Source organism: Gastrolobium bilobum, unplaced genomic scaffold (genome assembly GCF_033153095.1).
Source record: "Gastrolobium bilobum isolate Gb01-03AN ecotype WA unplaced genomic scaffold, APGP_CSIRO_Gbil_v1 utg3810, whole genome shotgun sequence".
NCBI lineage: Eukaryota > Viridiplantae > Streptophyta > Magnoliopsida > Fabales > Fabaceae > Gastrolobium > Gastrolobium bilobum.
Genome location: NW_026899073.1, coordinates 418,555 through 437,255, shown reverse-complemented (window position 1 = coordinate 437,255; position 18,701 = coordinate 418,555). Strand labels below are relative to the sequence as shown.

Sequence of the window (18,701 nt, the reverse complement as noted above, 5' to 3'; positions counted from 1 at the left end):
AAGGAAGACAAAAATGACAAAATATATCTCTCTTTTTCTTTTGTTACAAAATATATCTTTCTTTCTTTCTTTCTTTTTTGTTTACAAATAATATCTCTTTTAACCATATATACCTTGGCGAGATTGACGTAAAAGAAAAGGGGTTTCTTGGTCTTGGAAACTTGAATTCTGTTCCTCTTATGGGATTCAGTGTTAATGCTTGGAGTTACAGCGGCAGCAACCGTGGCCATTATTGTACGTTGTCCTCTATCTTACCATCTATGTCGGTGAAGTAGCAGAATTCGGTTGAATGTTGATAAATAATAACAATTAACAATGAATGTTATAGGATAGAATAGAACACGTGGCGGTGTTTGTTTGATGGGATGTGTACGGGGTAAACTGTAAAATTCGTTCGTTAATTAATGTTAGATTCAAACGATAGGATAGAGAGTTGTAAACAGTTGCGATTCTGTTAAAAGGAGAGAGAAACTCTTCATGGTCGTTATTTTTTCAAGTGGTTTGCCGAATATGTCCCTTCTTTACTGCGCATACTCTACCCAATCGTGTTTGAGTGGGCCAAGTCGGCTTAAGCCCAATATAAGAAGACCATATCATAAAGGCCTCATTGTCCAATCTTTATGATTTTCATTTTTCAGTCCATGACATAGCATTATTCTTATGTATTATCAAGGAAAAAATATTTTTCATGTTGTAGGAGAATTATTTTTTCCTATCAGTGACTCTTCAATCTTTGTTCAGCATTTTTTTCAATTAGATATCAGTCTCTCACAAAATATATCTATAGCATGAGAAAATTTGCCTCCACTGTATGAAAAAATTGAAACTCATTATCAAGAGATCATAAAAAGATTATTTTTCATAAATTCGCTAGGCTTAACATAGAAAAGTTTTCATGGAGCAGTCTGGAAAACAAAACTAGAAGAAGACAAAAAAAACCCTATTCATCATTATACTCATTATTTTTTCATTAATTTTGCATCTACAATAAAATTCAAGTTATTTTCTCCAAACCCAAAACAATATCATTTTGAGATTTAAGATTAAAAATAAAGAGTATTTTAATAAATTTCATAATACAAAGAGGAATGTAAAATTTTAAAAATACCATTTATTTTTAGTCGTAAACTCCAAAATAATGTCGTTTTAAATTTGCAGGGGATAATTTTCTTTCCTATCACGTGAGAAATATTTTTTTTCTATTTCAAAGAAAAAATATTTATCATTTTAAGTGAAACAACTGTATTTTAGTACATATTTGATGGTTTTTTTTATCTTCTCTCTTCTCCATAAAATGAAAAAGGAGTAAAAAAAAGTATTATGAAAAAGAGAGAAGTTAAAAAATCACCAAAACACGGTTGTTTCACTAAAAAAACATAAAATTATATCCTCTAAGATGAATAACACTTTTATCATATTTAAACCATAGACAATTAACAAATAACGCCCTCACCGTCTCAACCAACATTCATGATTTTTTTAATATATTTACTTTATCTTAAATTTTTCAACGTCACTTCGAATTCTAACAAACTTTTATTTTTTGAGTTTTGTCGTTGTTATCATAAATAAAAAAGCGATCAGATTACTAAAAAAAAAAAAAGCGATCACGGATAACCAATAAAAAAAAACCCTGATTGAACGAAACTAAATAAGATATATTTCATATAACATATCTACTATGAATGGTTAATGTACAAATAATGCGCGTTACAAATTGTTTTGCTGGGTTACCTAATTCTGATTCTGATGCATGCATGTGTGCATAGTCGCAGCCAAAATAAAAAGGACCATTACTACAACCCCATCAACATATATAATGCACTTTCTATCCCCTAAATAAAAGAAACCAACAATGAAAAGAAAGGGAATGAATCAATTGTCCCCTTGTGCTGCTTTCTTGATATATTCACACTTAATTTGCAAAACCAGGGGCATATATGCAACAGTAAAAAGGCAAGGTCCCAACATTGTTGTTATTACGATAATCTTTTTGACAACTTTTTTTGGTCCATACAAGTCTTTTTGACAACTTTATTTGGTTGTATATGGCTATATGCACGCACCTAGGTCGGCAACATTGGTTTGGTGGTCCAGACAAAATAAAAAAATCAGTCGCAGTATCTCTATCCCAAGGAGAAGTTGCATTCTATATACCTTAATTAACTTTGCTTCACTTTGATGATCCCTTCAACATGTCGGTCATGTAGAGATTATTTCCAAACGTGTTGTAGGGCCAAATAAATTTGATTCTTGTTATGCTCGATTCGTGGAGCCACACGAATGAGTCCATAAATGATTAGTCCATTTCTTAGGGATAATCAATAACGAAGTGTGCTAGAAGAGCATTGACACCCGCAACCCCCAAATGACACACCACCAAATAAAAGCGAATATATGTTCAATTTATACTAATGTGAATTTAAAAAAAAAAATATATACTAAATATTAGCGGTTAATTCTTATTATATTTAACGGTTGTAATTTTTTAGAAATTAATAATTTACATAATTTTTTTATAACTGTTATATGTTAGTAGGATCAATAATTAATAATGAATTTAAGACTTTTTGAATTAAAATTAAATCCATTACGGTGTAGCTTAAAGATGATAATTGCTTGAAAAATTAGTCTCACATCAAGTTAAAGACATGCATGTCTTCTTCTTTTATTTAATATATATGACGTATCGAGTAAGCAACTCATATTTGATTGATTGTTGATGGAAACATGGAATCCGCCCAAATTAACAAAATCATGATTATTTCTGAATCTATCCAATTTAATTATGTGATATATATAAACCCTCAATTTTGATTATATGTGATTAATTTATGGGAAAAATGTTTCTGCAGTTAATGCAGATAAGTTATCTGCATTTATTCCCAAAGCGACGTCGTTTTGGTATTGAATCTTAAAAAATTATAAATATAAAGACTATTATAACCCTGAAATAAATTAAAATTACAAAAATACCATAATTTTCGTCACAAAACGACGTCATATTAGTTTGCTGCAGATAATTTATCTGCAGAGTAACTGCAGAAAAAGCTAACCCTTAATTTATTATAGGAAGGAGGACTATGGGGTCTAACACTTTTTGTTTTTGACAAAGTTCGAATGCCTTTTGTGAATGAAATTGTATGTTAATCTATTTTTTAATTCTATTCTTTCCTTCAACATCTTAATCTTTTTCATATCGTTTGATTGGTTGGGCATCAGCGTGGAACACTTTGGTCTCCATCTTTGGCATTGGCCTTTTTAAAGTTTATCATTTTTTGAGATAATTGACTAATCGTTTCATTGATTAAGCTTCCACGTCTCGTTTTGACGATGATCTACTAGTACTGTCTTTGGAAGAGGTTTGAAACTTTAATCCCGGGACTAGTCACGAAGCGATAATCGATTGAAATATCTCAAAAAAAAACAAAAACAAAAACAAATCAGCAATGTGTCCCGTGACATTATTAGGCTAATATAAACTATTTACATAATAATATATTATCCAACGTAAGTTCATTATACATTAAATCATCCACTAATTGAGAAGCTATATTTTTAGATGGCTCTTGGGTAGTCACCATATATATCACCAAGGCTCTTGGCAGTCATCATATATATCACCATATATATTTTTAGAGAGTTCTTCGACAGTCACCATAGATATTTCTCTTACCTTATACTTTACATCTATCATTTTTATTGACTTGAATATCAAAGTATCTTGCAGGTGCACTACCCTTATATCACCAGGGCGCTCAGAGGAGCCTCTAGTAACAATAATCGTCAAGTTTGCCCATGAAAGCTCAAACACAATCTCTCATTAATTATATTCACGTATCCACATCTAAACACATATTATAACATATAAAATTAACCATAAAGCTGAGTTTATAATAACACAATTCATTTGCATAAAATTCACCCATTAAATAAACAATGTATTATTCAAAATAAATATACAATCTGAAAGTGTCATAGGGTGAGGGGAGAAACTGCAATACTAACCAAACATCTTAAAGCATATAATACTGATTGAGCATAACATGTGTTAGGTGACACTTAGATGTCATTCTTTATTTAACATATCATTGAAATCACATTTAAGTGAATAAGAGATGCATAACTATGTAATCAATTAAGTTTATATAAAGTCAGGTTAATGTAACTAGAAATGTTTTGCAGTTCACTTCTGAGCTGCAGTTATCAATTTAATAATGTATCATAATTTTGATACAAACATTTTCATTCATTTTTTAATAAGTTTGTTTTTTCTAAAGTTACTTTAGATAACTTTATCTCATGTTCACCAAAACGACGTCATTTTAGGATGGAAATCATGGTATTTTTGTAATTTTAATGTATTTCAGGGTTATAATAGTCTTTATAATTTTAATTTTTTAATTTTTCAACCTCAAAACGACGCCTTTTCGATGAACATTAGTCAAAGTTATCTAAAGTAACATTAGATACTTTTTTAATATAAAAAACTGTTTGAATGGTGGAAATCTCTCCGGTTAAAACTTGGCTTCGAAGAAGGTTATCCCAATTTAATCACTTTAAAAAATGAGGGTAGGGGGGCAGTGGCGGACCCAGGATATTATGTTTATGTCTGTACAATTAGTGGCAGGGGTTCGGGGGCAGCGCCCCCGAAATTTTTTTTTGTAAAGAAAGTTTAAATCAATCGCTGCTTTTAGTGATTTTGCAGTAGTATCTGAAACATGAATTATGCCAATAAAACATTCAACAATGGACCCCTTTCTGTTTACATACCGAAGTACAACTTCCATTTGTTCTTTAATTGCAACATCACGAGCTTCATCAACTAGCAAGGAAAAGTAATCATTGCCGAGATCAGTAATTATTGCTTTAACAGTCAAATCAGCACAAGCTTGAGCAAGATCTTTCTGAATTTTTGGTGAAGTCATTTTGTGATTATCGGGGGCATTTTGCAAGACCACATGACTCATCTCCTTATTTGGCTTAGTATAAAACTTTAGAGTTTCAAGAAATAAACCTTGTTTATTTGAACTTTCAGATTCATCATGTCCCCGAAAAGGCTGACCATTTCGTAGTAAGTATCTAGCACAATCTAAAGAAGCTTTCAGGCGAATACAGTAATCAATTCTTTGTTGTTCAGAAATATTTGAAAAGGCAATATCAATATGTTGGTTTTGCTTCATCAAATCTTGACCAGCTTGATAAGATCTATTGTGAACACTCCTATGATCTCCAACATGAACTTTGATTCTATCCTTCTTCTGCCAATTTTTGAACCACACACCGACAAATGCCTCCTTCGCTGAACCACTACCTCTAACCTCTATATCAAATAGATAACAATATAAGCAAAAACATGCATCTCGTGATACACTATACTCCAACCAAGAACCAAATTCTTCATACCACTTAGAATTGAATCTACGCATTTTTCCAAACATTTCCGTTTGATGGAATGGTTTAAGAATTGGTTGAGTTGGACCCTTGAGCAAATAAGCTCTCCGAATATCCTCTCTCTCTATAGGATTTGATGTCATTGAATAAAGTGAAGGTCTTTTTCCTGGATCCGCTTCAAGATTTTCTATATTAATTTTTGCTTCAGGTGGTGATTGAAAACTTTGAAATTGAGATGCTTGTGGTGGTACACTTTGTCTTTGAGATTGAGAAGAATTTTCAACAATTGAAACATTTTGTCTATGAGGTTCATAGGATTCAGGTTCTGTATTTGTTCTCTTTTGACGTTTGAAATAAGATTGTATCCCTGACATAATTTTTCCAAGACCTGTGAAGGGTACAGAAAAATAATAGAGAGAATAAGTTAGTACTTTTTATCCCAAATAAATATTATATGGATTCAAAATTGCATTATGGATTCAAAATTCACTATATCTGCCTGATATGATCAACGGACTTCCAAATGACAGGTCTGGAATATGAAATGGGAACAACTGCAATAATCAAAATATAGTTTAAACTTCAAATATCAAAGAGATATAACATATAAACATTTGATAATGACAGATGATAGATAAATATATATTTGATAAAAGTCCTTTTCCTTACCCAATACTTTATTATCTAATTATTTGAATATTAGGTTGCTCTTACAAACTTTGATACGTATAATAGAGAGAATCCCAAGATTTCAAACTTGGTGTTAAAAAGCCGTTTCTTATTAATTAAATAACCAAAAGGCTGGGGACTATGAGGCTTTCATTTATATTTTTGTTGAGGCAAATGTTTGTGGAAAACTTTTATGCTTAAAGGAAATGCTTTTCTCAAATTCACAACTAGTGGGGAACTTTATTCACATTCTGTTCTAAGAATAAATTGAGTAATTAGCTCATTATAATATGATTGAACCAAACTATTTAGATGTGAACAATGATGTATATTTAGATTGAACCAAGCTATATTTATAGATTTTATCTAACCGACTTTTCCTAATATATATTATAATATTTAAACTTCTACCACTTTCTTCAATTTTCCACAGCCTTCTTTTTCTTCTTGCTTTTCGAAATTGTCTTCTCTTCTTTTTTTGTTTCTTTGACTAATTTATATTATTTAACCAACTTCTACAACTTTCTACCAATCTGTTGCCAATTTCCGTGTTTTTCTGGTAGATGGTAGATAGCTCTTATAGCTTCTTCATTTTTCTAGACTAACAATAGGAAAAAATTGATTTCCAACAATTAGGACTCAAATGAAATGAAAGCTCACAGAGCCATAAAGTTATAAAATGGCAATGACAAAAGAACCAAGAACTACACAACAAAAGAACTAAGAACTACACAGCAACAAAAAAAACAACAAAAAAATTAATGAGGTGGAGCTTGCCTCAAAAGCCAAATCTGCTTGCCTCAAAAAAATTAGAGTTTTGATGTGCTTGCCCTCAAATCTGCGCTCAAGCTGCGCTGAATGGAAGGAAAGATGCTGAATGGAAGCCAAATCTGCGCTCAAATCCGCTTGCCCTCTTTTGCAGAAAGAAAAATGAGTGAGAGCGTAGGGTGAGAGAGGCTTGCCCTCTTTTGCAGAAAGAAAAATGAGTGACAGAGGTACGGTGAGAGGCTTAGCTGTGAGAGAAAGTATAAAAAAAAAAAAAAAAAATAAATTTACAAATTTCCTGTGTCCGCATGTGCGGTCATTTGACCCAACGTGGGTCCGCGCCTGGGGGGGGTTGAATAACAGTCCGATTGAATGACTTGTTTATTTCTCCAGAAGTTTTATATATATATATATATAAAGCACTTTTCATTCTAAGTAAGTGTTTGGTGATTGGTCAGTTTTTAAAGAATGCAAAAGAAAAAGAAATGGTTAAAATTCAATTTTTTTAGCTAAAATATAAAGCATTAAAAAAATTCAGAATTTAAAAATCAAGTATTTTTCTCAAAGTCCAAATTTACCCCCAATTCTAACCTATATACCCAAACATTATCAGTTATCACCATTGGATGATAATTAATTAAAACGAACCAACCTAATTTTCCAACACGACATAGACTGTTTTATTTTGGAGTTTCCTTCTTCTCTCCGTCTAATTATAATGATGACAGCGCGATGTATCTTAAAACAATAAATTAATCCAGTTTATAGATTAACAAATGATAATGAGATGCGAATGATCAAACAGCAAAGATTTGAATATTAATTACTGTTAGAGAAACCAAATTGTCAACAATGGTATTTTAATGGCCTCAATTCTCAATGAAAGAGAATAAAAGTAAAATAAATGGATCTCTTTTCTTTTTATTGTTACCGTGTACCAATTACACGAAATTAAGATATTGTTATATTGTAGTGACTGTGTCTCACAGAGCAAGCGTGACAGAGGGGGTAATTAATTAACTGCGAAGTCTAAACTTTTCTAAACTAACGGTGCAATCTTTTTGACTTTGTAAAAGTATTGAAAGCAGTGAGATATTGGAATGTTCAAATTAAAAGTGATGGCCAAAAAAGTATGTTATGCTTGAAAGATAGGTTGGTCGGGATTAATGACTTTCTCTACCTAAGTTTTTGAGTTATCTTGTTAGATTGGTGAGAGTATAATATCATACAGTGTCCGGAAAATGGAAAAGTAATAGGACAAACAAAGCATCTTTTAAGCCTTCATTTTCCTCGCCAGTGTGAAACCCGTGAAAGAAGCAAGAAAAAAGGAATCTTTGCAAGTCAGAGTTATACTAATATACCTTTCAAGTTCAACAATGTTAGGAAGGATAATAGATTATCAGTAAACATCTTTTTTTGTCCTTGACAATATCTACGAAATCTTTTCTAGTCCCTGACAATAAAAAAGGATCAAATTGGTCTTTAAAATTATGAAAAAAGAACTACATTAGTCCTTATGTCAACTCCTCCGTCACTAACGTGGCCCTTTTTTGTTAACTTTTTTACATACTGTTAAGGACCAATTTGATTCTTTTTTATTGCCAAAGACTAAAAAAAATTTCATAAATATTTTCAGGATAAAAAAAAATGTTTACTCTAGATTCTCATTCACTTTTAGACAACTTGACAAAAATGTACAAGTATAAATGCTAACAAATCACGACACAACTAGCTAATAGCTATAGAGCTAGGCTCAAGCCTGCAACAGCATCGTGTGACTAGGATTTGACTTTAATGAGTGGTACGGTAACAAGCACCGACAGGTTAATTTTTGTGAAAAATACGTGTTCAACATCAATAGTTTTGAGTCTTTTGACACGGATCAACCGTTTATGCACGTTCAAATTTTTTTAATTAAATATAAAAAATTAATTTATAAATTAAATATTTTCTTATTAAAAAATTTGATATGAAAAATTATTTTTACTTTATATTTATTTTAAAAAATTTAAATGTTTGATTAATTATATGTCTTATCATGTACTGTATTAATATAAATTATATTAATACATATTAAAAATATTATTTAATATTAAAAATATATCCTAACATATTAAAATTTAATATTTTTTAAAATTAATATGTCAGAATATCATGTCTCGTGTCGATATTGGTGCAACATTGTACATAAAAAAGTCTATAGTTATGTATGATAGATTGAAAAATTAAGAAAAATAAATTTAATAACATTCATTTTTATTTATTTATATATTCAGGCTGACTGAGCTTGTTATGAGCGTATTTTTGTTGCTCCATGAGTCCCTGTGCATCATTCCCAAAAGTAGAAAAAAATTAGGGCATGAAAGTAAATAAATAAAGCAATACGAAAAAAAATATCATAAAAAATTTCTATTTTGAAAAAATGGAACACCGAATGCACGTGCTCCCCATCCACAAATTCTCGATTTAAGTTTGACTCTATTATTTATAAAATAAATGAATACATAAAAAAAGAAAACATCTTTTGGGCAGCCGCAGGTGATGATACATTGATACTGTTGGTATAGAACTTTAATTTATATAGGTGATGAATTATTTGTTCAATTAATTTAAACCAGTACAAGGGGTTGTCAATATTCCATAATTGATTAAATACTACGGACTACTTGAACTTCCGCATTAAATAACAAGATTACCAAATAAACAACTATGAGTACGTGGAGGATTCCTGTCTCTCATTCACACACCTTCAAGAAACATTTTTAATCAGAAATCTGCAGTACTTTATTTGGTTAACAATTAATAAGATTAGTAAATTTTGATACTGAATTTATAAACAGTCTCTAAATTTGAAAAAGCTTTTAATTTATGAATTTGAAATGGATCAGAATGATATAGATAAATTCAAACCTCCTCTGCAGCTTCAAATTCAAAATTGTAAGGGCGGTTTGGAAGAGGAGCAAACCGAGAAAAAAAGAGAGGAAAAAAAGTGGGTACTGTCACTGTGCCTCAACGAACGAGGTGGGAAAAGGTGCTCGAGAAGTACCGAACCAGCCCTCGTTCAAAAATTAAGCATATCTAGCAATAGGAACTGATCGCATTTTGTTTTTGTTTATATACCGGCAATTAAAAGCATCTAACTAGAAACTCGACAACCTAGCTAGCTACATATAGCTCAAGTTCACAATTTCCGTTGTCTTCCATATTTTAGCACTCTATGCTCTCTCTACTCTTTCAAGCCTATATGTTTAGCGTTTCACATAAATGATTTAAAATATGTCATCATCAAGATAATTCCTTTTGCAAAAGAAGAAGAAATAAAAAACATGAAATACGCTTGCTTGTAAGTGAAACTTGTTTTGGGGAGAAAAAAACACAAGCACAGCGCATACCCGCCCTTTTACTCAATTTATCAAATCGAGTTTTGAATTTGATTATCGAGGCACGTTTTTATTTATTCCCTTGTCTTGAAATAATAATAGTTATCGTAATGGATAATTTGCACCATTGTTATTAAAATTGGATGGGATCGGTTGGTACGATCGGTTGATCCAGAAAAAATCCCATCAATCAGTTTGGTTCAAGCAATGGATTGGTTACACAATTAAACTAGTATCAAATTGGTGAACCAATGATGAACCGTGGTTTGACCAGTGCCGAAATGTTATAAATTGAACTCTTATAATGGGAATGGACAATGTAGCAATGACCACTAGGTTACACTATTATTGGTTAAAATAAATACACATTTTAAATAGAGAAAAATATTTGTGCTTTTAAAGAACATAAAATTATATTATTTTAAATGAGAGAAATGCACAAATTAATATTTTTTATTTAAATTTAAAAATTACTCACTTTCTCTCCATGATTTCTATTGCTTGTGTTTTTTTTCTTACTTAAAATTACACAACTCTATGTTCTTTAAAAGAGCCAACATCAAATCCTCTAAAATATTTATTATATAATTTATAATTATAATTATAACAGATTGAACCATTACCCACCCGTTAAACCAATAATTCATTGAACCAATACTTTCGATTGCGTTGATGACAGGTTGGAGTTAAATTACATTAGTAATTATTTGCACTAATGCAAATTGGCTGATCCATAAAATTTCAATTTATACTCAGGAATATATCAGTGGAACGTTACACGAAGTGGAAAATTCAAGTGTATAAAAAACAAAATAACTCTATGGAATTGATAAAACTTAATGGCAGTTAGTTAATTAATTGCCAAAAATTTAAGGGCATACTCATTTTTTAAAACCCAAAAATTGAGGGAAATTGTTCCATATATATATATATATATGGGTTTTATTTTTCTTATGTTGCATGAGACAAGTTGTCTCATGCAACACACGAAAAATGAGTGGGACCCATTACAATAAAGAGAGAGAAAATAAAAAAGTGGGTCCCATCTATTTTTTTTTGTGTTACATGAGACAACTTGTCTCATGCAACATAAGAAAAATAAAACCCTATATATATATATATATATATAGGTAAAAGTTTTCTTATGTAGTAGAAGATAAGAGTTATCTTCTACACACTCATTGGTACAGGTGGGGTCCATTTTTACGCGAAGAGAGAGAAAAAGTAAAGTGGGACTATCTTGAATTTGTGTGAGTAGGAAATAAATTATATTTTATGCAACATAAGAATAATAAATCCCTATATATATATATATATATATATATATATATATATATATGATAAAATCATTTTTGTAGCCGCTTTACGTACAACAACAACAAGTGTATGGTTATGATTCCTCACATTTAATGATTTATCCTTTGTATGTTTATTATTTCCCGCATTTAATGCTTTCAAGTATATATATATGAAAAATATTTGATTGATGCACTTACAACAACTTTTGTTTGAAAGTAAGCTTCACCTAAAATTATTTCTTAAATGGAGGAGAAAATTCTAACACTTATATATTCATTCATTTATAAAATAAGTTTCGCTGTTTACTCAACTGGATTGAGAAATTTTTTCATTTCCATTGATTGATGACATACCTGACACACAATGAATACATTTTCAAGCTGTTAGTTCTGAAGGTTGATTTTGGTGTTTATTTAAAGAAAAAAAGAAATATCGTATTAAACTTTTAAAATTACATATTAAATCATAAAAATTGAAATTCGAGCCAAAAAAAATATGCAACTCACCCAATGGGTGCAGCTCAGTTGGTAACTTCGCGCTGAGTTAGTGGGGTTGGACATGTGTTCGATTCCTGCTGAATGCATTCTTGGGGAGGGGGCTGAACCTTTAGCCATCACTGATCCCCCGCACTCCGGATTAGTCTCATAGCCGGCTCAAAGAGTCGAAGCTCGTGGGGATACCGGAGGGAGCCAACTCGCCTCAAAGAGGTAATTAGGGTTGGATAACTCAAAAAAAAAAAAATATGCAACTCTTATCGGTCTATAAATTTTATAATTAAACTTATAAACTTTTTTTATTTAATCTACAATATTTAATATAAAGCCTATAATTGTAAAATAATACAGCTTTACAATTTTACTTTTTTGGATTATGTTTTTCTCATGTTGTAGAGAAGAATTTCTTCTTCCCTGCGGACAAAACAAATAGATGGTCTCACATATTTATTGTAGCCTCATATATTTTTAATGGGCTCCACTCCTTTATTGTGTTAACAAGAGAAGAAATTATTTTCTCATGATATGAGAAAAATATATCTCTTATTTTTTTTATGGAGTATGAAGCTTGGAATTTATGACAATCGACAATGACAGAACAGAACTATCAACCACGTAATGCATATCTTTCTATCAAAACACTTCCACATATTCAAGTAATAGAGGTTAATCCGCATTTGTCTTCATCAAAACTAACACTATATCCATGTTAGAGTCTAGTCTACATATAGCTTCTAAATTCAAAAACGAAATCGGGAAAATTTGTGAGAGAAAAAAAATATTAACTTAGATAGAATAATACGATAATGGATTCACCCAATAACTTAAACTTCTAAGTAGAATTGTTTCTTTACACATGCTACCATAATATTTATGACTTGCACAGAATATTAAATCTGTCACGTGATTTTATGGCAGCATCAACGATAAATACGAGTTTTAATTGCATGAGCATGACAATGTCGCACTTGAGCAGCTAGCTAAGCATCATTGTTTTATTTTATTTTTATCGCCGAATCATGTGTAAATATATAATTTAATTTTTATAATATTTTATTTATACTACTTGTTTTTTAAAAAATATGTCAATATAAATTAATTTTAAAAATACAAACTTATTAACAAATTAACAATTTAATGAGATTAACTTATTAATAACTTAATGATCTTGATAATAATTTAATCAAATGTATATTTATTCACCATACTTTCATGTTTAGTCAAAAGGTCAAGTAGTAAGCAATTATTAGAGAAGGGAATGGGTTTGTATATGCTTGCGGATCCTTACTCGACAAGCTGAGGGAGATTGATTCTTAAATCTGTCCCTTCAGACGACAACTTTTAATCATTAAACTCGTGCAATCAAAATTCTCGCTTTACTTTAGCTGATATGCTATTTTACATTTAAATACACCTATTATTTTTAATGAATTACGTTTATATCTTAAGTATTTGGAATGCATTCAACAGCTTTTATTTAAATAATACATTCGACAAAAATTTTAGGAAAAAAAAAGGACTCATTAACACGTTAGGCGAGGGATATAAAAGGCAGTTTCAGGATTGGGGATACTAATTAAGGAATTTAAATTAGAAAATAAAAAGACGAACATTCTTCGCCAGGAAATAAAAGAAAGTTCACGTGAGGGAGGGCAAATACGTCATTGGACAAAAGTTGTCGCATTTGCCGAATCTCCGACAAATTAGACGAGGCCTATAATTTCTTACTTAAATTAAAATTTAGTTTATATTATATTAAATTAAATTTAAATAGTTAAAAAATAATAATAATCTGACACGAGATTAAAAAATTATGAAAAGTCTTTTCCAAAAAGATTCTGATAGGAAAAAGAAGAGACTTTGACCGTACTCACACAGTTCTAAGCCAAAACGTCACCGTGACAAATGAATGACACGAAATCTGAGACCATCAAATTTATTGTAAGTGGCAGCCAATTTTGTGGCCAAATGAGTCAGAACGCTCAACTAAACCAAGACACATGCCAGAATTCGTTATTAGTGGGAACGAGTTTTTAGAGTCACATGAAATTTTGGTAATTTTACTATAAAATTTTTGAAGATCATAATTTTTTATTTGAATGTTTAACTCAGGTAATTTTTTTATTCTATTTAAATTTTTAAGATTTATGTGCTGATAATTTTTCAGAGTATTATTTGTTAGTATTGAAAAGTAAAAAAATAAAATAACATCATTTATAAAGATAAAATATATCAAACGAAGCACAAAAAAGTATTTTCTGGAGAAAAAAATTTGACCCGTGAATCTACCAGCGCATAGATCTTAAAAAGTTAAAAAGAATAAAAGAAAATATCTAATTCGAACATCTGATACAAACTGTTATGGAATATTTTCATATCCTAACCATCTACCCAATGATCCCTTAAAGGATAATTCTCCAATTCTTCTAACAATATAAAACAGTAAGACACAACTAAGGATAGAGTCCCTATTTCAACAGAAAGGAAGTTAAATCCTACTACAACAGGGAGATCTACACAAGTCCAAGAGTTATAAATAAGAGGTTAAAGACCTCAGGTATACGGTCTGAACTCATTTACTACTTCTGCCCACACCCAAGTCTCGGCTATAAGCCTATTGCTTGTCCGCAGTGATGGGGATATTGGCTATAAGCCAACTAAGATACCTATCCATAGGATATCTCTGAGCGCTTACCCTTGAGGTATCATTATACGGTTTAATAGAACCGAACACAAACGTTATGGCCTTATGAAGTTCTACGAAAAAATTTTAAAATTTTGTACCACGTGTCAACATCATGTGAGTTGGGATCCTTAAACTTGATGCCACATCGGATGACTTGTTTGACCACTAAACTCGATGTCAATAGCAATGATTTTGATGACCAGATTCCATGTCATGTGGCGAATGAAACCCAGTGCAACTGGAAGCAGATTTGATACCATGGCAGTTTGACAAAATTTTAAGAAACACGACATTGATGTAAATATTTTTTGGAGAAACATGACAACATGATCGAAGTTCCGAGAAAGAACTACAAAACTTTTGTTTTCGCGCATAACCAACTGCAGCCACTTTGGTTATATGATTCATTTATTTTGAAGATATATAGTAAAAGGGAAAAATGTTTTTAAAATTTACTTTAGGTAATCTTCTCCGTAGCACGCAATTTTAACTATATCTTACCAATAAGAGATAGTTATAATGAAAAAATTATTTTCTCTCCCCCACATCAGCCAGCAATGTATGAGAAGAGAGAAAGATTTTTTATTATTATTATAACTATGTCTTACTAGTAAGACATAGTTAAAGTCGTGCGTTGCAAATAATTTATTTAAAGTAGAGATGTTCATCAACCGATCCAAACCGATTCAAACTGCGGTGACCGAACCGAAAAATCGAAAAATCAAAAACCGAAAAAAAAACAATAAATTTTAATTGAATTTGATCAGTTTTCGGATTGGTTATCGATCCAATATTAATTCTCCTCTACCTACTTAGGTCTTTCCTTAATCATAGCCCAAAAATTTCTAAATCCAATATCCATTATCACATCAACTAAATTACTAAACCCAAAGAAAAGTCTAGTCACATCTCATCAACAAAATTTTATCTGTGTAGAGCTTCATATCTCATTGTTAAAAAAGAAGAAGCTATAAACCCAAAGAAAAGTCTAGTCACATCTCATCAACAAAATTTTATCTGTGTAGAGCTTCATATCTCATTGTTAAAAAAGAAGAAGCTATATTATCGTTTACTAATACTTTTATATTTCAATTTTTTTTTTACCAACTCAATATATACAAAAGATGTTATTTGCACAATAATCATAAAACAAATTTTAGAATTTTCAAAAAATCAAAAATCGATCTAATCTAAATTGAAAAAAATTGGATTGGATCATATTAGATTTGAAAAAAATCCAAACCGAATGGATGATTACATGATCAAACCAAAGGAATTAGATCACATGATTTTTGTTTCTAAAATTGATCCAATTTAGATCACAAATACCCCTAATCTAAAGTAGCTGTACAAAAAGTTAATCCATAGAAAAATTAGAAAAAAATTATTATTAGAAGTTGCCCTTGGGTAAGGGCGTTAGCAATTGAAATTCTTGCCACCCAAAACCACGTTGGTTTCCAGTCAATACCGTATAGCAATGAGGTTGTGATTTAACAAAAAGGTCAACGGTTTCGGCACGCTTCATAACAAAGCTTTGCTTTCAATCTCCAAAATATTACTGTTTTCTGACTCATTTCAAACATAGAGCATGTTAACATTATTGTTTTTCTAACAACTGGCTTACTGAATAAGATAATTCGCGGATTTTTTTTATACTATAAGATTAAGGGAATGTACTGCATTAAGATTTTAAAAGAATTTTTTGAAATAAATTTTTTTATAGATTTTAAAAGATCAATTCGTATTGAAAAGACTTTAAAGACTTTTTCAAAATATTTTTTTTTACAATCAAGATTTCATAACATTAGATTTTAAAGTATTTTAATATAATTTATCAGATTTTAAAGGACAATATGGACTCATAAGATTTTAAAAAATTATACAAATTTTTAAAAAAATTCAAAATTACAAGGGTTAACAAAAAAATAACATAGAAATGCAATGATATTAATAAAAAAAAGTAAAACTTAATATAATTTTCTCAATTAGTAAAATTCATGATAAAATTTCGTTTGGAATTTTTTTTAATTGATCTTGTAAACCTTGGAATTTTTATTCTATGTGATGATAGTTTTCTAACTATATATCATATGTCTGTTTTCATTGAGTATTCCAAGAAAATTTTGAATCTGAATTTCTGGGTTTTATTACATGAAAATTTAGAAAAATTTTCAAATTATTTTCAATTGATACATTGAAACCTTAAATTGCTTTTGGGCTTTTGAAAAACAAGCCTTAGTGATCTATTGATGTAAAAATTGTTTGAAATCGTTTCTTGTAGCGAATGAATTTCGTTCATGAATATATTGTTATGAAACATAGATATTATAAAAGTTTCAATCTTGCTTTAAATAGATCTTGTTTTGTTGATGTAAAACAAAAATTGGTTTCAGAGTTTTTGTTCCCGTGTTATTTTTTCACTATTTTATGTTGTTTTTAATACAAAAATCACACATTTTTGTGTTAAGAAAATTGCGACCAATAGCTTGAATCATTTTTTAAACTTCTAAAAACTCTCAAAAATTTGCTATTTTCGAGATAGATTATATTAAAATCTTGTTGGGTTGTTGTTTCTTAGTTGTTTTGCGATGAAAATTGCTCAAAAATCTGCTGTTTTTGAGTTTTGACGAAGCTCCCATGACGAAACCTGTTTTCGAGAAGGTCGACCCGCCAAAGGAAGAAGAAGATACTGCAATAGAGAAATCTCAAAAAATCTTAGGGGTTAGGATGAGATTGTGAGAGAGACATCCTATTTATATTTCTCAAAGTATCACGAAATTCACACCAATAGAAATTCATTAAAATTGTTACATTTTTGAATACCAATGTTAATACCAAATTACATAATAATTTTAATAATAATTTATAATTTAATATTAATTTAGACCAAATTGAGCCATTTGGCTAGTTTAATGCCCTAATCTGATATTTACTTGATGAAATAATATTTTATTTACACGATTAAATAATTAATATATAATTTAAATTGTTTTTTTAATCAATCAACCAGGTAAATGGGTAGAGGTCTGAAAGTGCATTATACTTTTTTTGATAAATAATGTGCAGGAAAAAGATTATATTTACAAATTTTTTATTTATAAATTCTTACACAAATTATATTATGTTTGACCGGTCATACTTTGTTAGTGTATGACCGATCAGACTTAGTATAATTTGTAAAAAAAAGATTTGTAAACGGATCCTTCTCCTTACACTTATATAATTATAAGTATATTATAAAGAGGTAAGATCCTTTGACACCGTTGTCAAATTTGAAGTTTGACACCTCATCTGAGAGCTGTTAGATAAAAAAGATCAATGATGTCACATGTTTACAAATCAAAGTCGTTGATATTTTTTGATCTAACGTCTCTTAGATGAGGTGACAAACTTTAAATTTGACACCGGTATCAAAAGATCTGCCTCTATTATAAATAGTTTACATAGTTTTAATTATTAAATTAAAGGTTTGGGTTAATGAATAAAAGTAGAAGGTATATTAATTTCTTTTTAAAATTTTGCGATATTAAATGCGTATAATGCTTTAATAACTATTTTAAGAAATATTTGATGAGTATATTTTTTTTTTTATTTCTTCATTATTTCATCCATTGCCTTATTAATCTGATTCGTTGTTATGTCTGCTACTTGTCGGTTTTTGTTTCTTCGATTTCTCATTTATTTTCTTCGATTTCTCATTTATTTTCTTCCTCATTTGCCATTAAGTTGGATTGAATTTTCCTCATGAGAGAGAGAGAGAGACAGAGAGAGAGAGAGTTGTTTTCCATTGGACTAGAACGGTCGCACTGTTCAAATGTCACTGTCATTTTTAGTTTTTACACCGTCAATTTTACAATTCACTAACAAAAGGAGAAAAGAGAAAAAATGAAAAATAAAAACCACGAGAATGAAGTCTCTATATATAACCATTAACCAACGAAGGAACGTTAACAAATTATAAAAAAGAAAAACCTTCCTAAAGAGAAGGAATATCATACATAAATTTCGGATTTC

General features: G+C 30.1%; 1 protein-coding gene across 1 annotated transcript; it reads right to left on the bottom strand.

Annotated features, from left to right (window-relative positions):
* Window positions 1-4,680: 4,680 nt before the first annotated feature.
* On the bottom strand, window positions 4,681-5,768 carry LOC133286981 (uncharacterized). Its single transcript, XM_061484522.1, has 2 exons — window positions 4,774-5,768; window positions 4,681-4,714 (listed from the first exon to the last, which is right to left on the bottom strand). Exons 1-2 carry the CDS (start codon window positions 5,766-5,768, stop codon window positions 4,681-4,683), a joined length of 1,029 nt encoding a protein of 342 aa, XP_061340506.1.
* Window positions 5,769-18,701: the final 12,933 nt, after the last annotated feature.